Raw genomic sequence first — 26,348 nt, 5'->3', positions numbered from 1 at the left:
AATAATTAGTCTTTGACGATTTTGAAACACACTTTGTCGTCTCCGTGTGTTACGCGCCTATACCGTGGGTCTCCCATCCTCCTTAATTTTAAGTCACCAGCCTCCACTGTTTTAGATAGTATGTTACTGAACACTTTGTTTGAATTGGACTGAACCAGTCATGGTAAACATGTCTCTGGTGCGTAGGTCTCTGGTGCGCAGGTCTCTGGTACGCAGGTCTCTGGTATGCAGGTCTCTGGTACGCAGGTCTCTGGTGCGCAGGTCTCTGGTGCGCAGGTCTCTGGTGCGCAGGTCTCTGGTGCGCAGGTCTCTGGTGCGCAGGTCTCTGGTACGCAGGTCTCTGGTGCGCAGGTCTCTGGTACGCAGGTCTCTGGTACGCAGGTCTCTGGTACGCAGGTCTCTGGTACGTAGGTCTCTGGTGCGCAGGTCTCTGGTACGCAGGTCTCTGGTACGCAGGTCTCTGGTACGCAGGTCTCTGGTGCGTAGGTCTCTGGTACGCAGGTCTGTCTTGTCCAACAATGTACCCTATTATTAGTGATAAGCACAGATTACTGGCTAATTCAATAACTCCAACCACGCTGTCTTACATACCACTGACAGAACAAAATGAAACAAGCTAATGGATGTTTTAATATCGATGATGAATTATCGTGAATCATATAACGGTATCTGTTTCTATCGAAGCCACCAAGCCTAAACCACACAAACACACACACACACATTTTCTATTTCTCATGGGTTTTCATTCGAGCCCTGTGGATGACAACAGAATATATGACTTGGCTTGGACTGAGGATTCTGGGAAAATAATGTAATTTTGGAACTGTTGATGGAACACAGGCTGTCTGCTCTTGGCCTGGCCTGTCCTTCTCTTGGCCTGTCCTTGTCTTTGTGCATACTGGTGGAGCGGCCACAGTGCTGGGTTTAGTTAGGCTTTCCAGACCAGAACAATCTGACCCAGCATAATGACTCGTTTACATTTAACAACTGTTTTTAAAACAGCTTCTGACATCCTCTCAAAGCATTGTTTCTGGCTTTTGTAACCAGTTATGTCAAAGAGCCAGGATAGTTCAGCCGGTAGAGCAACAGGCATGATCTATGAAGGGATGTTACAATACAGTAATGAAGTGTTGTTAACTTCATTCGCTATGCATCATTATCCCCTTCTATAGAAGCATTCACAAAGTGTGAAGCCGTACCATATAGAGGATACTAACTGTACTGGTGCCATTGCAGAAGAGGAGTTTTCCTCACTGAATAGAAGTGAAACATCCCACCTGAACATTCAAGCCATCTTCCTCTGTACCCGAGTGCTCTATGTTCTCTACCTCCCTCCTTCCCTTCCCTCGTCCTTCTCCTCCCCTACATTCAGAGAAAGAAACACTAACCACATATTTCTGTGTAGAAACCCAGACGGGCAGGGGACCATACCAGAAGTGGAGTTCTCTCTGCCTCCGTCTGCCTCTCTCTGCCTCCTGGCATGGTTGAGATTGCCCTGTAATTACAGGCGGATAGAGAGGCTAACGGTGGATGTTGGACAGGGCCCATTGTTTGAAGAACAATGGTGTGGATAGGAAGGAGGAGAGTGAGGTATGATGGCATTGCTGGTTTGGTTTGGTATGCGGCTGTCTGCCTGTGGTGGGGGTGCTCGGTATTGCCTTTGAGCTCGCTGGGGCTGGGGCTGTGTGTGTGTGTGTGTGTGTGTGTGTGTGTGTGTTACAGATTATATCTTCAAGAGATTGGAGGGGTGGCAAGCTGCAGAGAACAGTAGCAGTGTACGTGTGCATGCACGTGTGTGTATGAATGATTGTGTGGTTGGAAAAGTATTCACTGTTTTAAATCCCGTTTACCATTTGTTTGAATGTTTTTAGATGGATGGATCAGATAGTTTGGGCTTTTCTTGTAAGAGAGGAGAGGTTTAGAAGAACATGGAGCTTGTGTTTGTGTCCTCTGGAGTCCTTCTATAGTGTTGTTTTGTCCACTCCAGACATCTGGAATGTATGTTTGGATTGCATGGTAAATGCTGTGTGAGCCTATTGCACAATGACTGTTCACTTTTGACAAAAGAAGAGGACAATTATAGGCCTGTCTCCCCTGTTGTCTCCCCTGTTGTCTCCCCTGTTGTCTCTCCCCTGTTGTCTCTCCCCTGTTGTCTCCCCTGTTGTCTCCCCTGTTGTCTCTCCCCTGTTGTCTCTCTCCTGTTGTCTCTCCTGTTGTCTCCCCTGTTGTCTCCCCTGTTGTCTCCCCTGTTGTCTCCCCTGTTGTCTCCCCTGTTGTCTCCCCTGTTGTCTCCCCTGTTGTCTCCCCTGTTGTCTCTCCCCTGTTGTCTCCCCTGTTGTCTCCCCTGTTGTCTCTCCCCTGTTCTCTCCCCTGTTGTCTCTCCTGTTATTCCTATGTAGTAAATTATGTTTTGCATAATCAATATACAATATTAGTGCATACTTGCCTGTATGTAATCCATACGTGTGGATAGGTTATCATGATTCCATTGTACACAGCCTACTGCGTCACTAAGTCTTTAGTGAGAAAGGGGGACTTACGCATTTACAATGTAATCCCACACATTTGTTAGTGTTGCCTCCAATAATATTTGGATGAAACGGGGCTGATTCTAGATTGGAGCGACAATAACAGAGATTTAGAGCGCGGGTAATGGGAGGAGCACTGAGGAATGGCTTGCTGGACCGTTGCGGTGTAACCCGAACACTGTTTTGGGGAATAGCCAGAGAGGAATGAAGCTCTGTTTTCCAAACTCTATCTCCTGCGATATGTCAGCATGATCTGCAGAGGGACGGGGATGAGTTCTGATAGAGAGGGGGGGTGAGAGAGATGGAGAGACATAGAGAAATGGAGAATGAGAGAGGGAGGGAGAGACAGAGAGAGAGCGAGATAGAGAGGGGAGTGGACGTAGGATTTACAAGAACGGATAAGTCAGGAAAACAAGCCGCAGGAAACCCTATACCTCTCTCTGGCACATGCTCACATATTCTCTCTCTCACTCCCCCGCTCTCTCTCTTTCTCTCACTCCCTCGCTCTCTCCCTCCCTCTCTCTCACTGCTTCTCTCGCTCTCTCTCATCTCTCTCTCTGTCTGCGTGTGTCTCTCTCTCTCTCTGTCTGCGTGTGTCTCTCTCTCTCTCTGTCTGCATGTGTCTCTCTCTCTCTCTGTCTGCATGTGTCTCTCTCTCTCTCTGTCTGCATGTGTCTCTCTCTCTCTCTGTCTGCATGTGTCTCTCTCTCTCTCTGTCTGCATGTGTCTCTCTCTCTCTCTGTCTGCATGTGTCTCTCTCTTTCTCTGTGTACTTTGTCTCATTCTCTCTTTTGCCCTCTCGTCCAGCCACCCTCTCCGTCTCGCCCCTCCCTCCTGCTGACGAGCAGACAAAAGAGATAAGGCTAAGGGGGCAACTGAAGACGGGGCTACAAGAGAACAAGAGGCACACTTGACGCTACTGAGGAAATGACAATGACCTTGTTGAGGGCCGTTGCCAAACATCCATTTAACAATTTATCTGTTATCTGTTTATTTGTTTATCTCTGTTTATCCCTTCATCTGTTAAACCGATAAAGAGAAACAAATAAACAGATTATCTCTATCTGTTTATCTCTTTCTTCATCTCTCTCTTCTCAATCTCCCTTCTCCCTCTGTTTCTCTCTGTCAATTTCTCTTTTCTCTCTTCTCACTCTATCCTTTCTTTCTCTTACCCCATCTCTCTGACACCCTTCACGTCTCTGTTTCTGTCCCCCCCCCCTCCTCTCACCCTCTTTCAATATGCAGGGTAGTCAGGGCAGTGATGGCCGATTGTGCAGGCTGGCAGTACCCGGGGCAGTGGGACTGCTGGACCTCTGGGTGACTGCTGGACCTCTGGGTGACTGCTGGACCTCTGGGTGACTGCTGGACCTCTGGGTGACTGCTGGACCTCTGGGTGACTGCTGGACCTATGGGTGACTGCTGGACCTCTGGGTGACTGCTGGACCTATGGGTGACTGCTGGACCTCTGGGTGACTGCTGGACCTCTGGGTGACTGCTGGACCTCTGGGTGACTGCTGGACCTCTGGGTGACTGCTGGACCTCCGGGTGACTGCTGGACCTCCGGGTGACTGCTGGACCTCCGGGTGACTGCTGGACCTCTGGGTGACTGCTGGACCTCTGGGTGACTGCTGGACCTCTGGGTGACTGCTGGACCTCTGGGTGACTGCTGGACCTCTGGGTGACTGCTGGACCTCTGGGTGACTGCTGGACCTCTGGGTGACTGCTGGACCTCCGGGTGACTGGCAGTATGTCCAGACACACCTCCTGTGACTCCCTGCACTTTCCTGTCCCCGAGCCCAGACTGTGTGTGTGTGTGTGTGTGTGTGTGTGTGTGTGTGTGTGTGTGTGTGTGTGTGTGTGTGTGTGTGTGTGTGTGTGTTCCTCTGTCTCTGTCACACACAACAATGGGGTTAGGCAGCCACGGGTCTCCTCCACAGCTTACCAATGAATGTGTGTATGATGCAATTTGGGATGTTTACAATAGAATAACCTGATTTATATAAAAGGGTTTCCTCTCTGTTACCCAATAAGGCTAAACAGGAGCCAGCTCAGGACCTGGGCTTCAAACTTCAGTAAGTGGAACCAGACTAAAAGAGAAGGCAACAAAGTCAGGGTTCTATCAGTAGGGTTCTATCAGTAGGGTTCTATCAGTAGGGTTCTATCAGTAGGGTTCTATCAGTAGGGTTCTATCAGTAGGGTTCTGGGACATTGTGGACGGTTGTGTCACTGTTTCCATGTTATGGTTAACTAGCCTGTAGTTCCCCCCTCCTATCTCTCTCTCTCGCTCTCTCTATCTCTGGTGGAGCTTGAGGCCCATTTATCTCTTACTCTCCTCCTCCCTCTCCACTCGCATTCTCTCTCGCATGCTCTCTTTCGCCCCTCTTTCTCTCTCTCTCTTCCTCCCTCTGGTGGGGCCCATCTCTCTCTCCTCCTCCCCCCTCTCTCTTTTTCTCTCTCTCTCTCTTTCTGGTCAAACGTGAGGCCCATCTCTCTCTCCTCCTCCCCCCTCTCTCTTTTTCTCTCTCTCTCTCTTTCTGGTCAAACGTGAGGCCCATCTCTCTCTCCCACTCCCTTTTCCCTCTCTCCTTCACTCCTCATGTCTTGCCCAGCTTCCCCACAAACAATCACAGAGCTAGCCAGCAGAGAGAAGAATAAAGGAGCGTGTCATTTCACAGATGATGTGGATGAGCTTGCTAACTACCCTCAGAAGGCCCAGACTGTTCCCTGACACTTGGATGCCATGCAGTCATTGTGGTTTGGACCAATGAGGTCACCGTTGAAAGAACATCCATTACATCACCCTATTGGCCCATCACTCATCTCACCCAATCACACTCAAGAGTTAGGCGCTAACCCACAGAGAAGGAAGAAGACGGTCTAAAAATGAAACCAAATAAAATGAAGAAGAGGGGGAAAAGACTGCAATATGTTTTTATTTAAAAGTAATCATTTTTCTTTAAATGGGTAAAGAGGAGAAGACGGAGAGGTTTGTCCTATAGAGGACAGGCTGTTATGGCAGAGGCCTAGTTTCTCCTCAAACCCAAACCAGACAGTCCGAGGTGTGTCTGTATACAGTCAAAACTTTTGTTGTGCTGTGATACTAAGCAGAGACAGGTTCATTGTAGCTTTTGTGTCTGGAAATTTTACAGCTTTTTTTCAACTGGTCTTTTTAAATGTCTCTCCGTTTCTCCATCTCTCTCAATGTCTCTCTCTTGCTTTCCCTCTCTCTGTGTTCCCAGGGGTCATCAGCTGACTTGCTGGCTGTTGTTGATGACACCCGCTCACTTCGCCCCTCTGACCTCTAAACTTTCACCTCTTCTATTTCAGTTCTCTCTCTAGGAACGTGGAAAAACTGCCGCACAAACAAACACAACATTGACCAGTCTGTCCCTCTTGTGAATAAACAACTGATTTTCCGATATACCATCCTAACTAGAACTGCACTGTTCTGGTAACTTTCCTAAAATTCCCAATTTTTGTATTATTCCTTCCTGATTCCAGGTATCTTCCAACACTAATCCTGACCTAAAGGACCTTCGCCATCCCTTCAATTCTAAAACAAGAAGCAATAGGCATAATGAAATGATGTCTGACCAAGTTATTGGCACCTTAACTATTGTTTAACTACTATATCCATATAATGACTTACTGTAGTGTCCACATAAATCCTCTCCATCAATTTGAGTCATCTGAAGTTACCAGAGACTAAAACCGTGTCGTCTCGGCTGTTAGATGGGAACTGAGTTTAAGGGACTGATGTCTGAGATTATTCTTACTTTTATTTAGTCGTCATTAATCGAATCAGGTGGAACTCGTAGCTCCAGAAAAGAGACTGAAGTGAATTTGTAATGTACACACGTACTGTATGTTATAAATGGTGTTTACACAGGGAGAGAGATGTTCAGGCCAGCATTGTTGTCATGGTGGTCTGCACTCTGCAGGGTTATGGGGGTCTCCGTCTGGGATCTGTGACGACTGGAGAGATGGGGGGGGGGGGGGTGTGGCAAGTCTGATTTGTTTGTTTTTCTCCAGACATGATGAACAGATTTCTAGGGATTTAACCTTAAACCCTTAAACCCCAGCCTATCAACACGCATCATCACAATTAATAACAGTGTGTTCACTCTGCCACATGTCTCTATTATTTGTCCAATGAAACAATCGATGGAGCGGAAAGGAAGAGGGGAAACACCCTCTTGGGCATGTTGACACGTAGCTCGTAAAGATGTCTGATCAGCCAAGGCTTCGGTCCCTCCCTCCTTGCTACGGTTTAAAGATCCCAAATATTTAGCTGTATGCTGCCCTCACCCAACTCCTTACTTAAAAGGTTAAATGGGACTTATTTGTTTTAGAGGTCAAATATATACTTCTTTTCAAGATTAATTAATGTTGGTTTGCCAACTGTCTTAAAAGTCTGTGGAAAAATAATATATTAATATATTAATAATATATTAAAAATATATTAATTAATTGATTTGAGATGGGGGGAAATGCACCATCCCTCTCTGTCCCTCCCGGTTTTTTTTTTTTTTTCAACAGCACCACCCTGCCACGCTTAGAGAGGGGGACGAAACAAAACAAACGGCCAAACTAACACAACCGAACGCCAGGCTCAAATTAAACCATGACGGGCCGCCGAGCGAGCGAGCGAGAGCAAGCCTGACGTTTAAAAAAAAGCCCTTTTGTAATGTATATTAACTCCAGGAGGGCCTTGTCACCTGACAGGCCATTGTTCTGTGTGGGCCTGGGCCCCGTCACAGGAGCAGGTTGGCTGCATTGTTTATGGAGATTGGGTGCGGGTGCTGACTGGGTGTCTGCTAGGCAGGGGTTAAAAAGAGGGGAGACGGGGGGGGGGGGGGGGGGGGGGGGGGGCAGTGACCCTGAGCAGATGGCTGGGCAGGGGCTCTGCTGAGCCGGAATTAATAGCGTGTGCCATGTCACATTGTCTGAGACGGGCTGCCTAAAAACCAAACTGCCCCCCTCTTCCTCCCTCTGCCGTCTCCCTCTCCCTCACTACGCCTACCCTTCCACTCCCTCTCCCCCACTACCCCTACCCTTCCTCTCCCCCTCCTCTCCCTCACTACCCCTACCCTTCCACTCCCTCGCTACTCTGACCTTTCCCACTTCTCCCTCTGCCTTGGCCCTCCCTCTCTTCGCTCCCCTCCCTCTCTTTTGCTCCACCTCTCTGCCTCATTCTGCTGCCTCTACTCTCCTTCTCCATCCCTCTCCATCTACCTACCTACCTCTCTCCCTTCTGCTCCCCTCCCTCTGCCTTGTTTTTCTCCCTCCTCCTCCCTCTTTCTTCCCCTCCTCCCTCCCTCCTTCTCCCTCCTCCTTCCTCTCTCCTCCTCCCTCTACCCTAACAGCTGGAACTACAGTCTCCATGGAGTGCTCCTTCAATGGCAACTTCACTCTTTTTACAAACACTCCTTCGCTCTCTCTCTCTCATCCATTCATTCACTCCCTTGCTCATTCATCTTGCTCTCAATAGCTCAAATAAACATTCATTCACAGGTTTGCTCATTCAGAAGGGGCTTTATTGGCAGACAAATGAGGCACCTGTGTTTCAAACGCTCTCCCGCTGAATGGCCTGTTATCCCGTTTCCTCTAGCCCTCTAGCTCACTCTCCTTCTCCTCTTCCTCTCCTTCTCCTTCTCTCTTCCTCTCCTTCTCCTAAGTCGATCTTCCTCCCTCTTCCTCCTCCTCCCTCTTCCTCTCCTTCCTATTCCTTTCCTTGTCTCTCTTCCTCCCTCCTCCCACTTCCTCTCCTCCTCCCTATTCCTCTCCTTGTCTCTCTTCCGCCCTCTTCCCCTCTTCCTCCATCCTCACCCACTCATTCCCTTTTAACAGCCTACCATAACAAACACTATACATTCTGTCCTCCTAGCAGCTCCTACTGCTCATCACAAAACAGTCCCTGCTGTCTAGTCTGGGGTATGCATCCTCCAACAAACATTTCCGGGGCCTCTTCAGAATCCACGGCTGGCTGCCAGGAATTGGACAGTGGGTCAGAGGGCCGCCGGACCCCCTCGACGGGCCCCCTCTCCTAATCACCAGGGCTCTTCCTGTCTCTCTGGGCCCTCCGGCTGACAGCCAGAGAGATGGAGGACGAGGGGGAACCAGAGGGTCAGGGCCTCATTGCAGCTCACTTGGCAGGCTCATACTGTGGGGCTGTGTGTGTGTGTTTGCCTTTTTTGTGTTAATCTATGTCTATTTGTGTGACGCTGTGTTTTTTTCTGTGTGTTTTAGTGTGTGTGTGTGTGTGTGTGTGTGTGTGTGTGTGTGTGTGTGTGTGTGTGTGTGTGTGTGTGTGTGTGTGTGTGTGTGTGTGTGTGTGTGTGTGTGTGTGTGTGTGGCAGAGAATCTAAGGTCAGGGTTAAAAATGCTGCAGTTGACAAAGTAAAGCTGTCCATCCAAACACTATCTTCACAACAATAGCATTTAGCATTAGCAACAAGGAGGAAGCATGGGTCATGGGTCATGTAATACACCACTCAGACAGGATCAACTTGAAAGGTAAGGTATCGCCACTGCCATTCTGACGACCTAAAACATCAAGGAAAGTTTTATTTCATTTTGCTTCAACCAAGGTTTTATGAGTTGGATTTATCCATGGATTGCATTAGTATTTTGTAATTGCTGGGACTGCTCTAAATATATATATATTTTTTACATAAAGGTGTTAAGTTCTAGCTATATGTGACTGAACCAACTTTGTGTCTGGAGCATATTGCAGAATAAGGGCACTAACCCAAACTTAACCAGCTGTTGAGCTTAGTTTACTGTACATGAATATCTCATAAGAATTTACACAAAGTGGAGAGATGTAGTTTTTTTTGGAAACCTTTGTTATGACATCTCTGTCCTTTTCCCTCTTTGTTCTCATGTCTGGTTTAGGTTTGAGCTTTAGGTTTGAGCAGGGATTCTGTACAAGCCCTCACTACAATGGAAACCTCCCAAAACATTGGAACGGGTCCTTATTGACACTGCATATGAAGATTCAGGAGCAAATATTTCCACCACATCCTGACAACAAACAAAATCATTTCTGTTGAGGTTTGGAGAAAGGCCCATTTTGTTTTATAACAGAAACACAGTGTGGAAGTATGTATTGACTCATGATTTCCACATAGCCTGAAGGGAGGAACATGAGTGTCACTTACAGTAAAAGTATGTCTGCAGTAACATACTATCTAATAAAGACTTCCCGATCACATCAGTTTCCATTGCCATAGTATGAATGTAGTTGCTTATGCAAATCAACATGTGGCTCCAATGGCCTTATTGTATATTTTAGGTTACTACCATCGGATTAAACTTGCCTGACATTATACCAAACGTGTCTAATGTCATTAGCCTGTTAAGGGAAACTACAGTAGGCCTAAGGCGAATGAACAGTTCACAAAGCTTATTGCAGATGCGTTTTAAAGCGTTCACAAGTGTGCATGGTATTAAATCATTTTTCACTTTGCACATTGCTTTTGGGCATTATGAAAATATCGCCCTAAAAAAAACAATAAAAAAATGGCTGAAGAGAGAACATTGGAGTCACAAGACGTTTTAAGTAAAAACTGATAGAATCCACACTTAGGCCTCATTGTTCCTCTATCTTCAGTATGAACTTCTCAGACGAACTGTGGCAGCAGCAGTGCGTCCTATCAGATCCTTATCAATGATATGATATTCCTTCTCCTGTTTGGAATTGCTCTGTCATTTGACTAATTACATTTTCATTGAATGGTTGCGCACACACGAAAGGTCGCTTGTTCGAATCCGTCAGCCGACTAGGTTAGAAATCTGTCAATGTGCCCTTGAACAAGGTACTTAACCATAATTGTTCCTGTAAGTTGCTCTGGGTAAGAGCGTCTGCTAAATGACTACTGTTAAAATCAACTTGCATTATCTCACTGTGACTAAGACATTCTTCTAGATATCTGTTCCCTATATAGTGCACTACTTTTGACCGGGGTCCATTAAAAGTAGTGCACTATATTATACGGAATAGCTGGCCATTTGGGATGCAAGCCAGGGTGTTTGGGTCTAAACTGAGGGGAGAAGTCAACTTTAAGGGGGAGAGTTCAGTCTGTCCCTGAGGGGAGAAAACAAATGATGTGATCTCGACCAGAAAATGTGATCTATACTGAAAACGCATCATGTGAACGGCTGATGTTGTTATCGTAATTCGCTTATCACTATTTTGGTGGCCTGTTCCAGGGTCTTAGTTTAGAAGATTGGACATCTTCTATGGAATATAGAAAACACTCAAATATCACAGCCTTGCCATTTGCTGGTGTAATATGGACATGCCAGGAAACCTGTTGATGTGGTTATAACCTCATTCTAGTACTGAGAAATGTGAGCCAAAATCGATAAGTTCCTTCTGGCTCACACAAGCCAAGGCTACTTACTTTACTACAAGTAGAGGGTTGCAGCTATTATGGCAAAATACAAAAAGTTATTGTTTCGCAAATAACTCATTTGGGATAATTCATAGTCTTTTTAAAGGATTCAACATATTCCTGTTTTCATAATATAATGAATAATACATATTTTCAGAACTCATGATCATTTGCACCATTTTTTTGGTTTATATCAGACGGTGCACTGGCCCAAAGGCAAAGACTGAACTGTAAAAGACAGTGCCAAGGCAGAGCCTGCTCAGAGCCAGGGACATCAGACGACACTCAAAGACTTTTTATTAAACTGTTTCCCTCATATGAAATGAGAATACAATCTGCCATGGACAACTCCACGGAGGTGATTATAACACAATTGTTGTCATAGGGGTAAGGTCTAGGACTTGGTAAAATAGAGAAATTAAAGATATATATATATATATATATATATATATATATATATATATATATATATATATATATATATTGTAATGTTTTGTTAATAGTGTAATTATAATTTCCAATGCTGATAAGAATAATTTTTTTTACATTTATGGTCCATGTGTTACACACAACTATGACTCATTCCAAATGCTTGTAAAATACATTTGACATAGATTTTATGTCTAATCCATCAAGACTTTGATTTCTTATCAAGTTTTAGATTGATTAACAAGCAATAAAACCTCATTAATCCCATAATGAAGGCAATAAATTCTCCCATTGTGACCGATACACATGGACAGGTATTTCTGGTTTCACTTTAACAGTACATATGTAACCATGTCAAGTAACTTCATTTTGTAAGTCTAAAATGTCATGATTGTATAGATAATATATCGTGTAACTGAATCTGACCCCTTAAGATTTGTCAAGTGACAGAAATGCAAATATTACTCCCCAAAGCAGATTTTCTTGCTTTATCTCTTTATCAAAGCTGGTAAAAATGTTACTCATCATGTTTGTAACATACACAGTCAGAATTCTCTTAGCACTATATGTGCAACTTATCACCCCGTCATTTTGACACCATAACAGAAAAGCTCTGATCCAGGCTATAGGACCACTCACAGACAGTCATGTGATGGGGGAGCTTTGAGTGGAGGGTGAGAGATGGGATGGGGGGGGGTCGGTCAGGCCTTTTCAAGCCCCAGCACCAGCCTCTCCCCCTGGACTCCATGTCACCTCCAGGTCCCCTCCATTTGTAAAGCTGTCTGGCCTGTGCCCCTCCTAGGCGTCCCCGTACAGGCAGACATAGCCCACCCTGTCTCACCGTCCTTCATGCCTTGAACTCCCTCACCCCACACACTAGCCATGCAAAGTGATGTGTGACTCTCGTCTTGTGAGGCGCTGTGGCTTTGATTCATAAAGAGAACCAGATAATATCTGAGTTGGTTCTGACAGATGCAGAGGCTTGAAAAAGGTTTGTTTATATGGGGGAGAAGGAGAGAAGCGCATGCTAGGTTACAGGGTAAATATGGTTTTCCTTCCTGTTTTTGTCTGCCTGTCAGTCTGGCTGTCTGGCACCTACACTTTCTGTTCTTTTTGTGTCCATCTGAAAGTCTATGTCTGAGTCTGAAATCTTCACCTCTCTTTCTCTCTCTCTGTCTGTATGTCTGATTCTCTATCTGACTGTCTGTCCAGCTATTTTAGGAAGTTTCATCACAACAGATTCCACACAAATCCCCGAGGTGTCAACTGAGTTGCTTTCCAAGGAACTGCTGAAGAACCTGTAGTCCAACTTTGTTACTTGTTTGATCGTCTGGCTTTTTTTCTCATTTGCTTTCACAAAGCTCAAAACAAAAATAAAAGGCCAAATATCCTCTCATAATGATTCATTACGACCCTGAACTCAAAACCATGAAAATTTGTTTTCAGAGTTCAAAACACACTATAATTTCCCCTCATTCATTTGACTATTTCAGCTAGATGCTCCAAAGAAAAAGGCTATCCAGACTTGTCTATCCTAGTGACGAATATATAAACATATCAAAATGGAAGACGAGCTGCCAAATCCATCGTACAGTAGTTAATCACGTGACTCAACCTACCTTGTGGCAAATTCACAACATGACAAAGTCAGGTCTGGTTGGAAACAAGGAGGTTGGCGAATGATGACCAATCTGTCTATTGGCGGTAGACGCTCGGGCAGTCAAGTGAGAGGATTTATAGATGGAGCACTCGTGGCATAGTCATGATTGCTTGAATTGGCAGCTTCCCTTCCGTTTATTGAGCTCTAGAGAGCGTTCCTGTCCATTTAAAATAATTGTTTTATACCTTACGAGAGAGAGGGGCGAGGAAAGACAAGGAAAGATTGAGTAGATGGAGAAATTCTGCTAAATGATCGACGTCGCTTGATTAGAACCAAACGTGGTGCTTTAGCCTTTAATGGGAATGTTTTACCACATTATTTTGGTTGTGAGGTCACACATGAATTTTCCAAAGTACTCGGAATCATGATGCGGATGCCAAAAAGCAACAGTCGGAGACATCAGGATTACAAGGGGGGGGCAAAAAGGAAACGTTAAATCACGTAGGAAAGTATCCATAAAAATATGTTATGAGTTTTACAACAGTGAGTGGTTAGAGGTCAACTTCAGTTGTTAAACCAAATTTTTTTAACATATTGACAACCATCGACAGCAATAGCTTGATTCTCTCTCTTTTTTTCCCTCCCTCTTCTGAAATGTACTTGCACTTGTGTTGTCTTTTTTACTGTGTTCAGCTGTAAAACATTTGGAGAAACTTTACTCTTCCTGTATTCAGTGCTGGGACTAGCTAGAGGTCTTTGGCTGACCATTAAAATGATGAAAGAATGGAAAATCGGATTGGGGAGGATGTGGTCCTCCTCTCTCTCTGTGTCTTCATAGTGTGGGCGTCAAGCCAGTCACACTCTCATGCAACCCCCCCCCTCTCTCACTATTTCCCTCTCACTCTCTGACTTCCTCATCTTTCTTACTCTCCCTTTCTCTTTTGCTCTCTCCCTGACTCCCCCTCTCTTTCTCTCTTCCTCTCTTTCCCCCTCTCTCTCTGGCAGACCTGCAAAGGGTCAATAAAAATGAGTTAAGCTGAAGGATATGAAACGTGAGGATTTATATGGTATGCACTGGGAAAGGTAGCATCTGGTGCACTACGTAGAAGATGTGGGTATATGGATTCTGCCAGAGTTATTTAGTCAGTTATTTTGTTTTTCCTCTAGGATTTTGCCTGTGCTTAGCTCCATTTATCCTGAAAAACGTAACGATTATAAGCATACCCATAACATGATGCAGCCACCACTATGCTTGAAAATATGGAGAGTGGTACTCAGTAATGTGTTGCAGAGGTGTGGACTCGAGTCACATGACTTGGACTCGAGTCACAAATATGATAAAATGACTCGTGACTTGACTTGGACTTGAGCCTTATGACTCGACCTGATTTGATACCCTCTCCAAGCCCAAATATTAAAAATGATGCTCTTTAAGCGGATTACAGTTTGAATCAGACAACAGCAGCCAATCAAATTGTGCCAGCTGAGAAAAAGTTGTGCGTGGCAGTGCAGAGGAACGTCGGCGGGTGAATTCAGATGGAGCCCTTGGAAAGATGATACCCAAAACAATTATTTTTGGGATATAAAGACAACACTGTATCAACAACAAAAACGGATTGCAACTTGCAAAACATGCGGGATGAAAATTACAGACAGAGGCGCAACAATTTCCAACTTTGTTCGACATTTGAAGCTGCACAAAGAACGGTAAGTCGTGGCTAATATAGCCGACAGCTATATATAACTTTGCTAATGTAGCATGTAGGCTAACATAACATTAAATCAATGAGCCTCCACACAGTCAGTCAGTGCGGGAACGTGATCACTGCACCCAGATTGAGCTACAACAGGCTAGGCAGTTGGTGGCTTAAATCCTGCCTGAAGTTACTGCTGTTCCTTAAACCATTGACATACGTTAGCCTACTGTAACCACACACAGAGAGGGTGTGTGTGTGTGTTAAGGTTGGACGATTGTGTACATTTACATTTTTTTTTTTTACATTTTAGTCATTTAGCAGACGCTTTTATCCAGAGCGACTTACAGTAGTGAATGCATACATTTCATAAATTTTTTCTCTACAAGCCTACATCACCCGATTGCGCACCATAGTGATCCTCGATAGTCGATCACTATTGGGGGGGGGGGCTCTTTCTCATGATTTACGTAAATGTAATATACTATTACTCTTGTGAAAAATATGAAATGGTGATGAGCACATTATGACTTGTTTAGGACTCGAAACTCTAAGTTTAGGACTTGCGAGTTGACTTGATACTTGACGGTCTTGACTTGAGACTTGACTCGGACTTGCTTGTCTTGACTTGGGACCTGAGTGCTAAGACTTGAGACTTACTTGTGACTTGTAAAACAATGACTTGGTCCCACGTCTGAGGTGTTGTATTGGATATGCCCCAAACATAACGCGCTGTATTCAGGACAAAAAGTGAATTGCTTTGCCACATTTTTAAAAAAGTTTTACTTTAGTGCCTTGCTGCAAACAGGATGCATGTTTCGGAGTATTTTTATTCTGTACAGGCTTCCTTCTTTTCACTCTGTCAATTAGGTTAGTATTGTGGAGTAACTAAAATGTTGTATTTAACCTTTATTTAACTAGGCAAGTCAGTTAAGAACAAATTCCCCAGCCTACCAGGGAACAGTGGGTTAACTGCCTTGTTCAGGGGCAGAACAACAGATTTTGACCTTGTCAGCTGGGGATTCAATCCAGCAACCTTTCGGTTATTGGCCCAATGCGCTAACCACTGGGCTACCTGCTACCCCAATGTTGTTGATCCATCCTCAGTTCTCTCCTATCACTGCCATTAAACTTTGTAACAGTTTTATGCCTCATGGTGAAATCCCTGAGCGGTTTCCTTCCTTTCCGGCAACTGAGTTAGGAACGAAGCCTGTATCTTTGTAGTGACTGGGTGTATTGATACACCATCCAAACTTCACCATGCTCAAAAGGGATATTCATTGTCTGCTTAGATTTTTTTTTTTTTACCCATCTACCAATAGGTGTCTTTCTTTGTGAGGAATTGGTCTTTGTGTTGGAATCTGTGTTTGAAATTTACTGCTCGATTGAAGGACATTACAGATAATTGTATGTCTGGGGTACAAAGATGAGGAAGTCATTAAAAAATCATGTTAAACACTATTATTGCATACAGAGTAAGTCCTGGGGGCCTGGGAAAATACAGGCTTCCTCACAACATTGTGCAAAATTCTATGCCAAACTATGTTCCAATCGGTGCTGTAATTTATTACCCCGTAAACACGTGGGAATACTATTTCAGCGCTATAAAATAAGCAACAACTCCACTCCACGTCCATCTCGCGATAGGACCACGATCCCTCCATGTTTGTCTATGGTGAGAGTTTTCCTGATCTCGCGTGATGTCTGAAGTTTCCCACGCCTATTGTTGTGGTGTCTGCCCTTTTTCTCTCACTCGCTTTACCCGCCGCCTCCCCCTCCTTTCTGGACTCCTCTCCATCGTCCCTGCTTCGCCAGTCTGCTTCTGTTGTCTCCGCGGATTGTTGGTCTTGGGGAGAAAGGATATCGCGAGTGTTGGAGTTTTGGTGAGAGTTTGTGGAAGATGGCGCCTGTTGTGACAGGGTAAGTCTGAGATTCAAGGGGCTGGTGGTTGTGCTGGAGTTAAAGTGAATTTAAGTTTTTCACAGAGAATCGGTTGCTTAATGTTCGAGCATAGATTGCCGACTACATTTGGGCATTTATGGACATTTTGTTTTCAGTCGGGTGAAAGCATTTTCTTTGTCTAAATGTATTGTGTGTGTGTTTTTTCGTTTGACTACTTCACTGTACTGACTGTTGCTGCACCACGGTGCGGTGTTGTGGGGTTGTAGCTAGCTCGTTGCTGTTAGCATTGAGGTCCTTTTTCAGCACCAGGCAACGACACGAGTACAATCGGTCTGGGTTGGGGGAAAAAAATAAACGGTTGTGTTTGTCTATATATTTTTAGAGAACATTATTAAACAATATATCCCACGATATAAATGTATTCACCTTCTAACCATGTTGCAATTGAATATAGTGTTCCGCTGTGCTTGAAACACGTTGTGGCTTTGTCAAGCAAGGCATCGTTTTCTGTCTACATTGCGTTCAACTCAAGTCTGTGTTGTTAGCTGGCTGGCTAACTAGCTAGCTGTCTGGATATTTCTCTATCGATTGTTGGTAAATACACTTGCAGACGTGTGATTGAGCGATGTTTTGCCGTGCGTAAATGTACTCGGAATATAAAGTGGTGTTTATAAAACAGTGCCGTGCTTTTCCATGCCATATCCTCTCCATGCGCGGTGCAGACTAATGTTTATTTTATTTTTGAGCGCAACTAGGGGCATAACCTGACGCTAATTCTCTAGAAACTACCCGAAAGTCCAAAAACATCACGTTGTGGATATTTGTTTTTATTTTGTACATGTGTAATTTTGTATCTTTCTATATAGGTCGGTAAACGTCAGATAGCCAGCACAGAGCCAGTGAAATGTAAAGCTCAAAGAAAATATGCCTGAAATGTGACGCCCCTGTCCAACGTTGGTTCGCTGCTTTATGAAATAGCTAACGCTCTAATAAATTAGCTACTGTAGTTATTTAACTAGTTTTAAGCTACTTACATTTCTGAAAGGCAATCCTAAAAGAGGCAGCCATCTAATCTGTCTAAATACCCTGTATTTTTGCTGCTGCAGGCGACGAGGTAAATGATAACCTCAGACTCGCCATCTTCTTGATTGTTCGTCAGTTTCATGGGCTTTGTCTAATTTCTTTGATTGTAGCTAATTTTGCAATTGGGAGATGAAACGTGGGTATTTCTTTTATGAAAAAAGAAAAATGGAATGTGCTTTATTTAGCCAATATGTCGCCAGACTTTATAATTGACTGGGAAATAGTAATGTCATCATAGCTTGCCTTAAGTCTACTACTCTATAGCTTAATTTTCAAAGTTTCCAATGCTCTTATGATGCAATAACTAGTATTAATGTTACTATAATGTATTATAAACTACTATCAAAATAGCATCTACAGTAGCTATCTGGTCTATGGATATCTCCCATGCCCAAAACAGTCCTGTAATTTCGATGGTTTGCCTGCACATTAGCCAAACACAGGCCTTTTTGTACTGTGGAGTCAGTAATCCCCACAGACAGCTCAGTGGGTGACAGACATTAGCTGGGCCTTTTGGGGGAGGGGGTGGGGCAATGCGTGCGTGCTCATTTGGGGCTTTCCAGCAGACCTGAGCTGATATCTGTTTGGAGAGAGGGCAGGCGGGGTGGGTCTGGGTGGCTGGCCACCTGTCCAGATGATATTTACTAAAGCTGTGTGCTTTTTTTTTTCCTGCGGGGGATGGAGTGAGTGTGTGTGGGGGGGGGGGGGGGGGGTTAGAATGCCATAAGGGGTCATTATTATCATGTGGCTGGACACGAGGCTGGAGGCTAGGGATGAGAGAGAGAGAGCCCACAGCCCAGCCGGCCTGTACACAGCCCAGTGCCCCCACAGCCCCACAGGGTCAGATCTGACAGACAAGGCCCCCTCTCTGGGTTGGCAGGGCAGGGACCTGTGGTTGAGGTAGGGCACTAGTGCAGAGATGAGAGGGCAGTCTGAACTGGGTCCAATAAGAATATGCATTCTTATTGGAAAAATGTAAGCGGTAGGCTTTATATAGCCTATGTCTGAGTTTGTGAGCAAAGGTGTAAAAAAAATGAACACATTGTAGGGGCTTACTGAAAGTCTTGCTTAAGTTAAGATGGTTGTAATGTACAGTACCAGTAAAAAAAATCTGCCTTGTAGAATAATAGTGAAGACATCAAAACTATGAAATAACATATGGAATCATGTAGTAACCAATCAAAATATATTTGAGATTCTTCAAAGTAGGCACCCTTTGCCTTGATGACAGTTTTGCACACTCTTGGCATTCTCTCAACCAGCTTCATGAGGTAGTCACCTGGAATGCATTTAAATTAACAGGTGTGCCTTCTTAAAAGTAAATCTGTGGAATTTCTTTCCTTCTTAATGTGTTTGAGCCAATCAGTTGTGTTGTGACAAGGTAGGGGGGTATACAGAAGAGAGCCCTAATTGGTAAAAGACCAAGTCCATATTATGGCAAGAACAGTTCAAATTATCAAAGAGAAACGATAGTCCATCATTAAATCAAATCGGCGTTTATTTGTCACGTGTGACGAATACAACAGGTAGGTTAGAGCCTGCTTACTTACAGGCTCTAACCAATAGGGCAAAAAAGGTATTAGGTGAACAATGGTTAGGTAAAGAAATAAAACAACAGTAAAAAGACATGTTATATACAGTAGCGAGGCTACATGCAGACACCGGTTAGTCAGGCTGGTTGAGGTAGTATGTACATGTAGATATGGTTAGTGACATGCATATATGATGAACAGAGAGTAGCAGTGGCCTAAAAGAGGGGTGGTGGGTGGGACACAATGCAGATAGCCCGGTTAGCCAATGTTCAGGGGCACTGGTTGGTCGGCCCAATTGAGGTAGTATGTACATGAATGTATAGTTAAAGTGACTACGAATATAAGATAAACAGAGTAGTAGTAGTAGTAGCGTAAAAAGAGGGGTTGGGGGGGCACACAATGCAAATAGTCCGGGTATCCATTTCATTACCTGTTCAGGAGTCTTATGGCTTGGGGGTAAAACTGTTGAGAAGCCTTTTTGTCCTAGACTTGGCACTCCGGTACCGCTTGCCATGCGGTAGTAGAGAGAACAGTCTATGACTGGGGTGGCTGGGGTCTTTGACAATTTTTAGGGCCTTCCTCTGACACCGCCTGGTGTAGAGGTTCTGGATGGCAGGCACCTTAACCCCAGTGATGTACTGGGCCGTCGCACTACCCTCTGTGGTGCTTTGCGGTCAGAGGCCGAGCAATTGCCGTACCAGGCAGTGATGCAACCAGTCAGGATGCTCTCGATGTTACTTTAAGATATGAAGGTTAGTCAGTCTGGGAAATTAAGAACTTTGAAAGTTTCTTCAAGTGCAGTCGCAAAAACCACCAAGCGCTATGATGAAACTGGCTCTCATGAGGACCGCCACAGGAAAGGAAGACCCAGAGTTACCTCTGCTGCAGAGGATATGTTCATTAGAGTTACCAGCCTCAGAAATTTCAGCCCAAATAAATGCTTGAGTTCAAGTAACAGACACATTTCAACATCAACTGTTCAGAGGAGACTGTGTGAATCAGGGATTCATGGTCGAATTGCTGCAAAGAAACCACTACTAAAGGACACCAATTAGAAGAAGTGATTTGCTTGGGCCAAGAATCACGAGCAATAGACATTAGACCGGTGGAAATCTGTCCTTTTGTTTGATGAGTTCAAATTTGAGATGTTTGTTTCCACCCGCCCTGTCTTTTTGAGACGTAGAGTAGGTGGACTGATGATCTCCCCATGTGTGGTTCCCATCATGAAGCATGGAGGAGGTGGTGTGGGGGTGTTTTGCTGGTGACACTGTCTGTGATTTATTTAGAATTCAAGGAACACTTAACCAGCATGGCACCACAGCCTCCTGCAGCAATACGCCATCCCATATGGTTTACACTTAGTCCCACTATCATTTGTTTTTCAACAGGACAATGGTCCAAAACACACCTCCAGGCTGTGTAAGGGCTATTTGACCAAGGAGAGTGATGGAGTGCTGCATCAGATGACCTGCCCTCCACAACCACCCGACCTCAACCCAATTGAGATGGTTTGGGATGAGTTGGACTGTAGAGTGAAGTAAAAGTAGCCAACAAGTGCTCAGCATTTGTGAGAAATCCTTCAAGACTGTTGGAAAATATTTGAGGTGAAGCTGGTTGAGAGAATGCCAAGAGTGCAAAGCTGTCATCAAGGCAAAGGGGGGCTATTTTGAAGAACCTTAAATATATATTTAGAATTTTATTTTATTAGAAACATTTTTGGGGGGGTTACTTGCAAATGTGTTATTTCATCGTTTTGATTTCTTCGCTCTTATTCTACAATGTAGAACATTGTAAAAACAAAGGAACCCTGGAATGAGTGTGTCCAAACTTTTGACTGGTACTTTTATATCTGAACTCTTTCAGCTCAGTTTATCCTAAATAGTATCATGTGGCATTGTACATGATCTGTCCTTTTGATAAGAGAAGCGGTGAAGAATTCAGTCAGGATGTCTCTTCAGGGCAGAAAAACAACAAGGGAAAGGACCATAGTAAATGTTTGTTTTGTCTAAAATGAGATAAAAACCTCTTCCAAATTATCCACAGGAATTCATATTTGAGCAGTCACAGAACATAAGACTAGCTTACCTGCAGCCTATCTCCTCAACACAGCTCACTGAATGTTAGAAAACTGGAATAAGATCAGATTACACAGCAATCTTTCTTCCAACCTCAGTGAGGATACCAGTGAGCCTAGCAGCTCTGGCTGAAAGAACACAATCTGGGCATCGCCTGGGATGATAAAAGCATGAATCACTTATTTCAACACAATGCTGCCTCTGCTTGGCCCCAGGGAACGCTATTTGATTCAACTTTCTTCTTATTTTTTTCTCATGTCCTCACACTTTTTACCCCTTTGCCAAAAGGCGTACGTCGGGAAGACTTAGTCGAGTCAACGCCAGTCCTCTTTTCAACCATGTCATGACACCATTAAACCTGCCTGTGAGGGACAGAGGTGGTGTGTGTGCATTTTTGCGTGTTTGTGGCTATTTGGGGAGTGTGTTGTGTTAAGCGTATGTGTGAGTCAGTGTGTGTGTATGTGGTGTGCGAGTTCCCTGACACAGGAGTTGAGGTGTGTGCGTGTGTGAAGCGGTCTCCAGGGTCCTCTCCCTCATCCAGTTCACACATTATGAAAGGAGAGGTTCAGAGAGAGGAGCAGATGTGGAACCAGTGACCTTTCTTGTGGCAGAGGGCTGGGGTGGAGTTAAAAGGGCCCACCGATTCATCCCTCCTGACACTCGCACTCCCCGCCTCACTCCCTCCTCTACCTGAGCCGAGGCATTGAAGGATTGGGTGAGGGAGGAGATGCATGCTGGTAAAGAGCCGATCTGTTTGACATGTTGTGACCTGAGAGCTGTACAGATGGTCTTACTGAAGAGATGTACCCCACAGTCAGTAAATGCTCTGAAACATCTCCAAAGTCGGAGGCAGATTCATTGAACATGGAAGGCAATGAATAACATGCAGTTTGCCTGTCTTGTAGTTTTTACCTGACAAAGTTTCCAGGATGATTTGAAAAGGTGCTATGGCTTCATTTCATTGTGATATCTCCTGATGCGTATTGGCCAACATGGACCAGCTAGGTTGCACTCAACTTGATGGAGTTGTGACTAGGGCCGTGGCGGTCATGAAATTTTGTCAGCCGGTTATTGTCATACAAAAGACTGCCGGTCTCACGTTAATTAGCATAAACACATCTACATTAAAAAATATATAGAGATATACACCATCACACTAAATCCATTATTTATTTTTGGTCAATCTGAAGACTCATCAATAGTAACATGTTTTCACAACAAAACATATTTCATTAAACTGTCAGCCGCTCTCTCTGCATGCTTAAGAAGGAATGAAGGAGAGAGGAGATGGAAACGCACAACGGTGAGATATTCTGTAGCTAAAGGTAATATTTCAGCCTATGAATTATGTAAATATATAAAAATGCCCTATTACTAGGCTATTCAAAACCAAATATTGAACCAACCGCATCAGCTAGACCTGTACATTTTCTCCCAGACTCATGGATAGAAAGTTTGGAGCGTAGCATAAGGTAACCAGTCCACCCAGTATGCATAATAATACAGTCCTCACTCAAAGGCCATTAAAATAATTTTTTAACGTTTGGAATAGGCTAGACCAATTATGTTCTAAATACTACTTAAATCAGTTTTTTTTAATGTTCTGCCGTGTGTAATATGCTGTAGACTATGTATTGTCTAATGGCACAATAATTATTTAATTTTCGGGTTTTTTTCCGGGCTCATCAAGGCATATGCTTCAATATGCTTATGACAGTTTTGAGTGAATCATCACTTTAGAAAGCTGCTGTCCATTTCATTGTGTTTGGCTTTGAAACAACATCCACAACAACCATGTTTTCCACTTAGTTACAACCTGTTGTTGAACTTCTTTCTTCAAATTAAGGTGAGTTTTAAAAGCACAATACTGTTTTGCTAGGTTTTTGGTGCGATTTAAAAAAAATAAGTAATTTTTTTTAAATTTAATTTAATTTATTTTTTGATAGCATTTGCATTGATGTTAGAGGGACAATAGAGTCCTGAGTACCAGGCCATTAGGACCTGATGGAGGGACAATAGAGCCCTGAGTACCAGGCCATTAGGACCTGATGGAGGGACAATAGAGCCCTGAGTACCAGGCCATTAGGACCTGATGGAGGGACAATAGAGCCCTGAGTACCAGGCCATTAGGACCTGATGGAGGGACAATAGAGCCCTGAGTACCAGGCCATTACGTCCTGATGGTTGTTAGTGAGTTGGGTACTACCAACCATGTCCAGACTGCATAAAAGGAGATTACCGTGACTCAACGGTCACGTAGAATTTTACTGAGGTCATGACTGCTGGTGTGGCGGTAATACGGTCACTGCAACAGCCCTAGTTATGACATGCTTCCCTATCACGCTCAGTCTTGTTTTATCTCCATTCTTCATTTCTTCTTTCTTTTTGTATTTCACTTTCTCTTTGTTTCTTTCTTGCTCTCCTTTCAATCTCTTTCTGAGGAAACACAAGGGATGAAAAGGCACATTTTTGAGTCATTTGGCTTGGCATAAGCCCAGCTTGGCGCTCCCCATACTTGGTCCTCCGCCACACGCTAGTGTGAGTGTGGAAGAGGCAAGGATGTCTGCCAATGAGAATAAGCCCAATCCACATATATCTCATACATTAGTTAACCACTTGTTATGTAAAAAAAAAATGGTTTTCTTTATTTGTCAATTCCAGGGTTGCAGTGATGCTGACACTCACTCTTTCACTTTCAAGTGTTGCCAAGCATCAACCATTGATTACAACGTTTTAACAAACCATATGCCTATATGCTGAAGTCTGCTTTTAACAAGAAATTGTTTCTAAAACACTTGAGGAACAGTGCAGATGCAGTTTGGTAACAGAATTGACAGTAAAATCTTTTTTTTTTGTTAGACCTTGTTTTCTAAAAATCTGTTAAATATCTACTCTGAATTAAGATTTTCTGCAGAAAAAAATGGTTTTCCACTATGATATGACACTGAGTTTGAAAACATATATTTTGGTTGTTGAACGACAGTAAGATGGACAGTGGATCAACACCCCAAAAACAGAATGACTGTAACAGAATGACATCATGGGTCCTTGAACTGTACTATACAGAAATGGAAAATGTGTAGTTTTAATGTGTTTATTGTATTTTGATGTGTATTGTGGTGCTATACAGGGCTAATCTGGAAAAGAGACCTTGGGTCTCAGCATTGACTGTCTGTCAAAATAAAGGAAAAAACAATAATGCTACAAAAAAAATCCCTTCATGGTGATGTATCTTGAATAGGTGCACAAAGGTATAAACATTTAATATCCTCCTTTGCATGTTTGGTTATTATTCTACACACTGGCCAGGGCTTGACGGTAACTCTTTTTTTAGGCACTTGTCCTTCAGACAAGTAGGACTAGGGTTGGGCGGTATACTGTATTTTATGATGTATACCGGTATTGATTCAGACACTGGTTTGGGTTTTTACTTTACCTTCTATACCGGTATTTGAATGTTTGGTTTGTTAAATGTAATATGCCATGTGTAATGTCAATTTTTATAGTTTACTTCGCTACTTGAGTCATCTCTTTCTGCTCTTTCTCTTCGTGACACTTTCCACACAGACCTTGCCATGCCTCCTGTCACTCAAGGAGAGCGTTTGATGTTCCTCAACCGCGATACTCTTGCGTTCAGTCTGCATGGTCAAAGCAGCACATGCAACAATTCTGTTTTCACTTTGCTAATTAATATAAATCCGCTAGTGTTCTATAATGACACTATATTAGTTTCTGTTTCTTACATCAGCAAACATCAAGTTTGTCTTGTTTTAGCAAGTTGCCCTAAATCTTGAGATGCTAATTGTTAGCCGCTAATGCTAATAGCTAGCTAGCTAATACATGTACTGAGTAAGAGCAAACGTAGCTAGGTAATACAGCCTGATAATACCAGTGATGGCGTAGACCTAACTCAGAATGTTGTTTGTGCAACAGTATCTTCTAAATCAAAGAGGAATTTGCAAAGCAAGAATATGTTTGCTACACGAAGTAGCTAAGAAAAAGCATGCAATGTAGCTAAGAAAAAACAACATGCAATGTAGCCAAAGCTTATAGGAAACACTTATCAACACTTTAGTTCCTACTCTGTCACAATAACTCCTCCCTGGCATTTTAATTTGTTGTCATGTCAAACAACACTGTATTCAAAGTGCTCACTATTATATTCTAACTATAGAATTAGAATAGTCATTCAAACAGTTTTGCTCTAAATCGCAATTGCAACATTTGGTTAAAAATAAGTCTTAGATTATTTGCCCACATGGCAGTGTGGAAATTCTCAAATGAGCAGTGGTGTAAAGTACTTAAGTAAAAATACTTTTAAGTATTACTTAAGTCGTTTTTTGGGGGGGTATCTGTACTTTACTATTTTTGACAACTTTTACTTCACTACATTCCTAAAGAAAATACTGTACTTTTTACTCCATACATTTTCCCTGGCACCTAAAAGTACTAGTTACATTTTGAATGCTTATTAGCAGGACAGGAAAATGGTCCAATTCACGCACTTATGAAGAGAACATCCCTGGTCATCTACTGCCCCTGATCTGGTGGACTCACTAAACTTACAAACAAAGCATTTGTGTTATGTCTGAGATTTGCAGTGTGCCCCTGGCTATCCGTAAAGAAAAAAAGAAATTGGTGCCATCTGGTTTGCTTAATATAAGAATACTTTTTCTTAAGTACATTTTATCAATTACATTTACTTTTGATACTTAAATACATTTTAAAACCAAATACTTTTAGACTTTTACTCAAGTAGTATTTTACTGGGTGACTTTCAGTTTTACTGGAGTCATTTTCTATTAACATATCTTTACTTTTACTCAAGTATGACAATTGGGTACTTTTTCCACCACTGCAATTGAGTGCAGGAAATGATAAAAGTGCTGAAATTTGTTTTGTTTGAATTGAACAGTATAAAACAATCAGAATGGAGAAAGACTCATTGCAATCATGTATGTGTTGCCACCCTGGGATCACTCACTACTCATAAAGCACCCTGGGATCACTCACTACTCATAAAGCACCCTGGGATCACTCACTACTCATAAAGCACCCTGGGATCACTCACTACTCATAAAGCACCCTGGGATCACTCACTACTCA

The 26,348-nt window shown here is 43.5% G+C and overlaps 1 protein-coding gene across 3 annotated transcripts in view; it reads left to right on the top strand.

Moving 5' to 3' along the window:
* The first annotated feature begins 16,400 nt into the window (after positions 1-16,400).
* LOC115198110 (suppressor of hairless protein homolog) overlaps positions 16,401-26,348 on the top strand; it is a 66,778-nt gene continuing 56,830 nt past the window's right edge. For all 3 annotated transcript variants that reach the window (XM_029759797.1, XM_029759801.1, XM_029759798.1), the window contains exon 1: positions 16,401-16,570. In XM_029759797.1, coding sequence (XP_029615657.1) covers positions 16,551-16,570 — 20 coding nt within the window. In that variant the 5' untranslated portion in view covers positions 16,401-16,550. The remainder of the gene's footprint in view (positions 16,571-26,348) is intronic.

The sequence above is a fragment of the Salmo trutta genome, chromosome 8 (assembly GCF_901001165.1).
Source record: "Salmo trutta chromosome 8, fSalTru1.1, whole genome shotgun sequence".
Lineage (NCBI taxonomy): Eukaryota > Metazoa > Chordata > Actinopteri > Salmoniformes > Salmonidae > Salmo > Salmo trutta.
The sequence above is the reverse complement of the archived record's forward strand: the minus strand, read 5'-3'. Positions and strand labels throughout refer to the sequence as shown.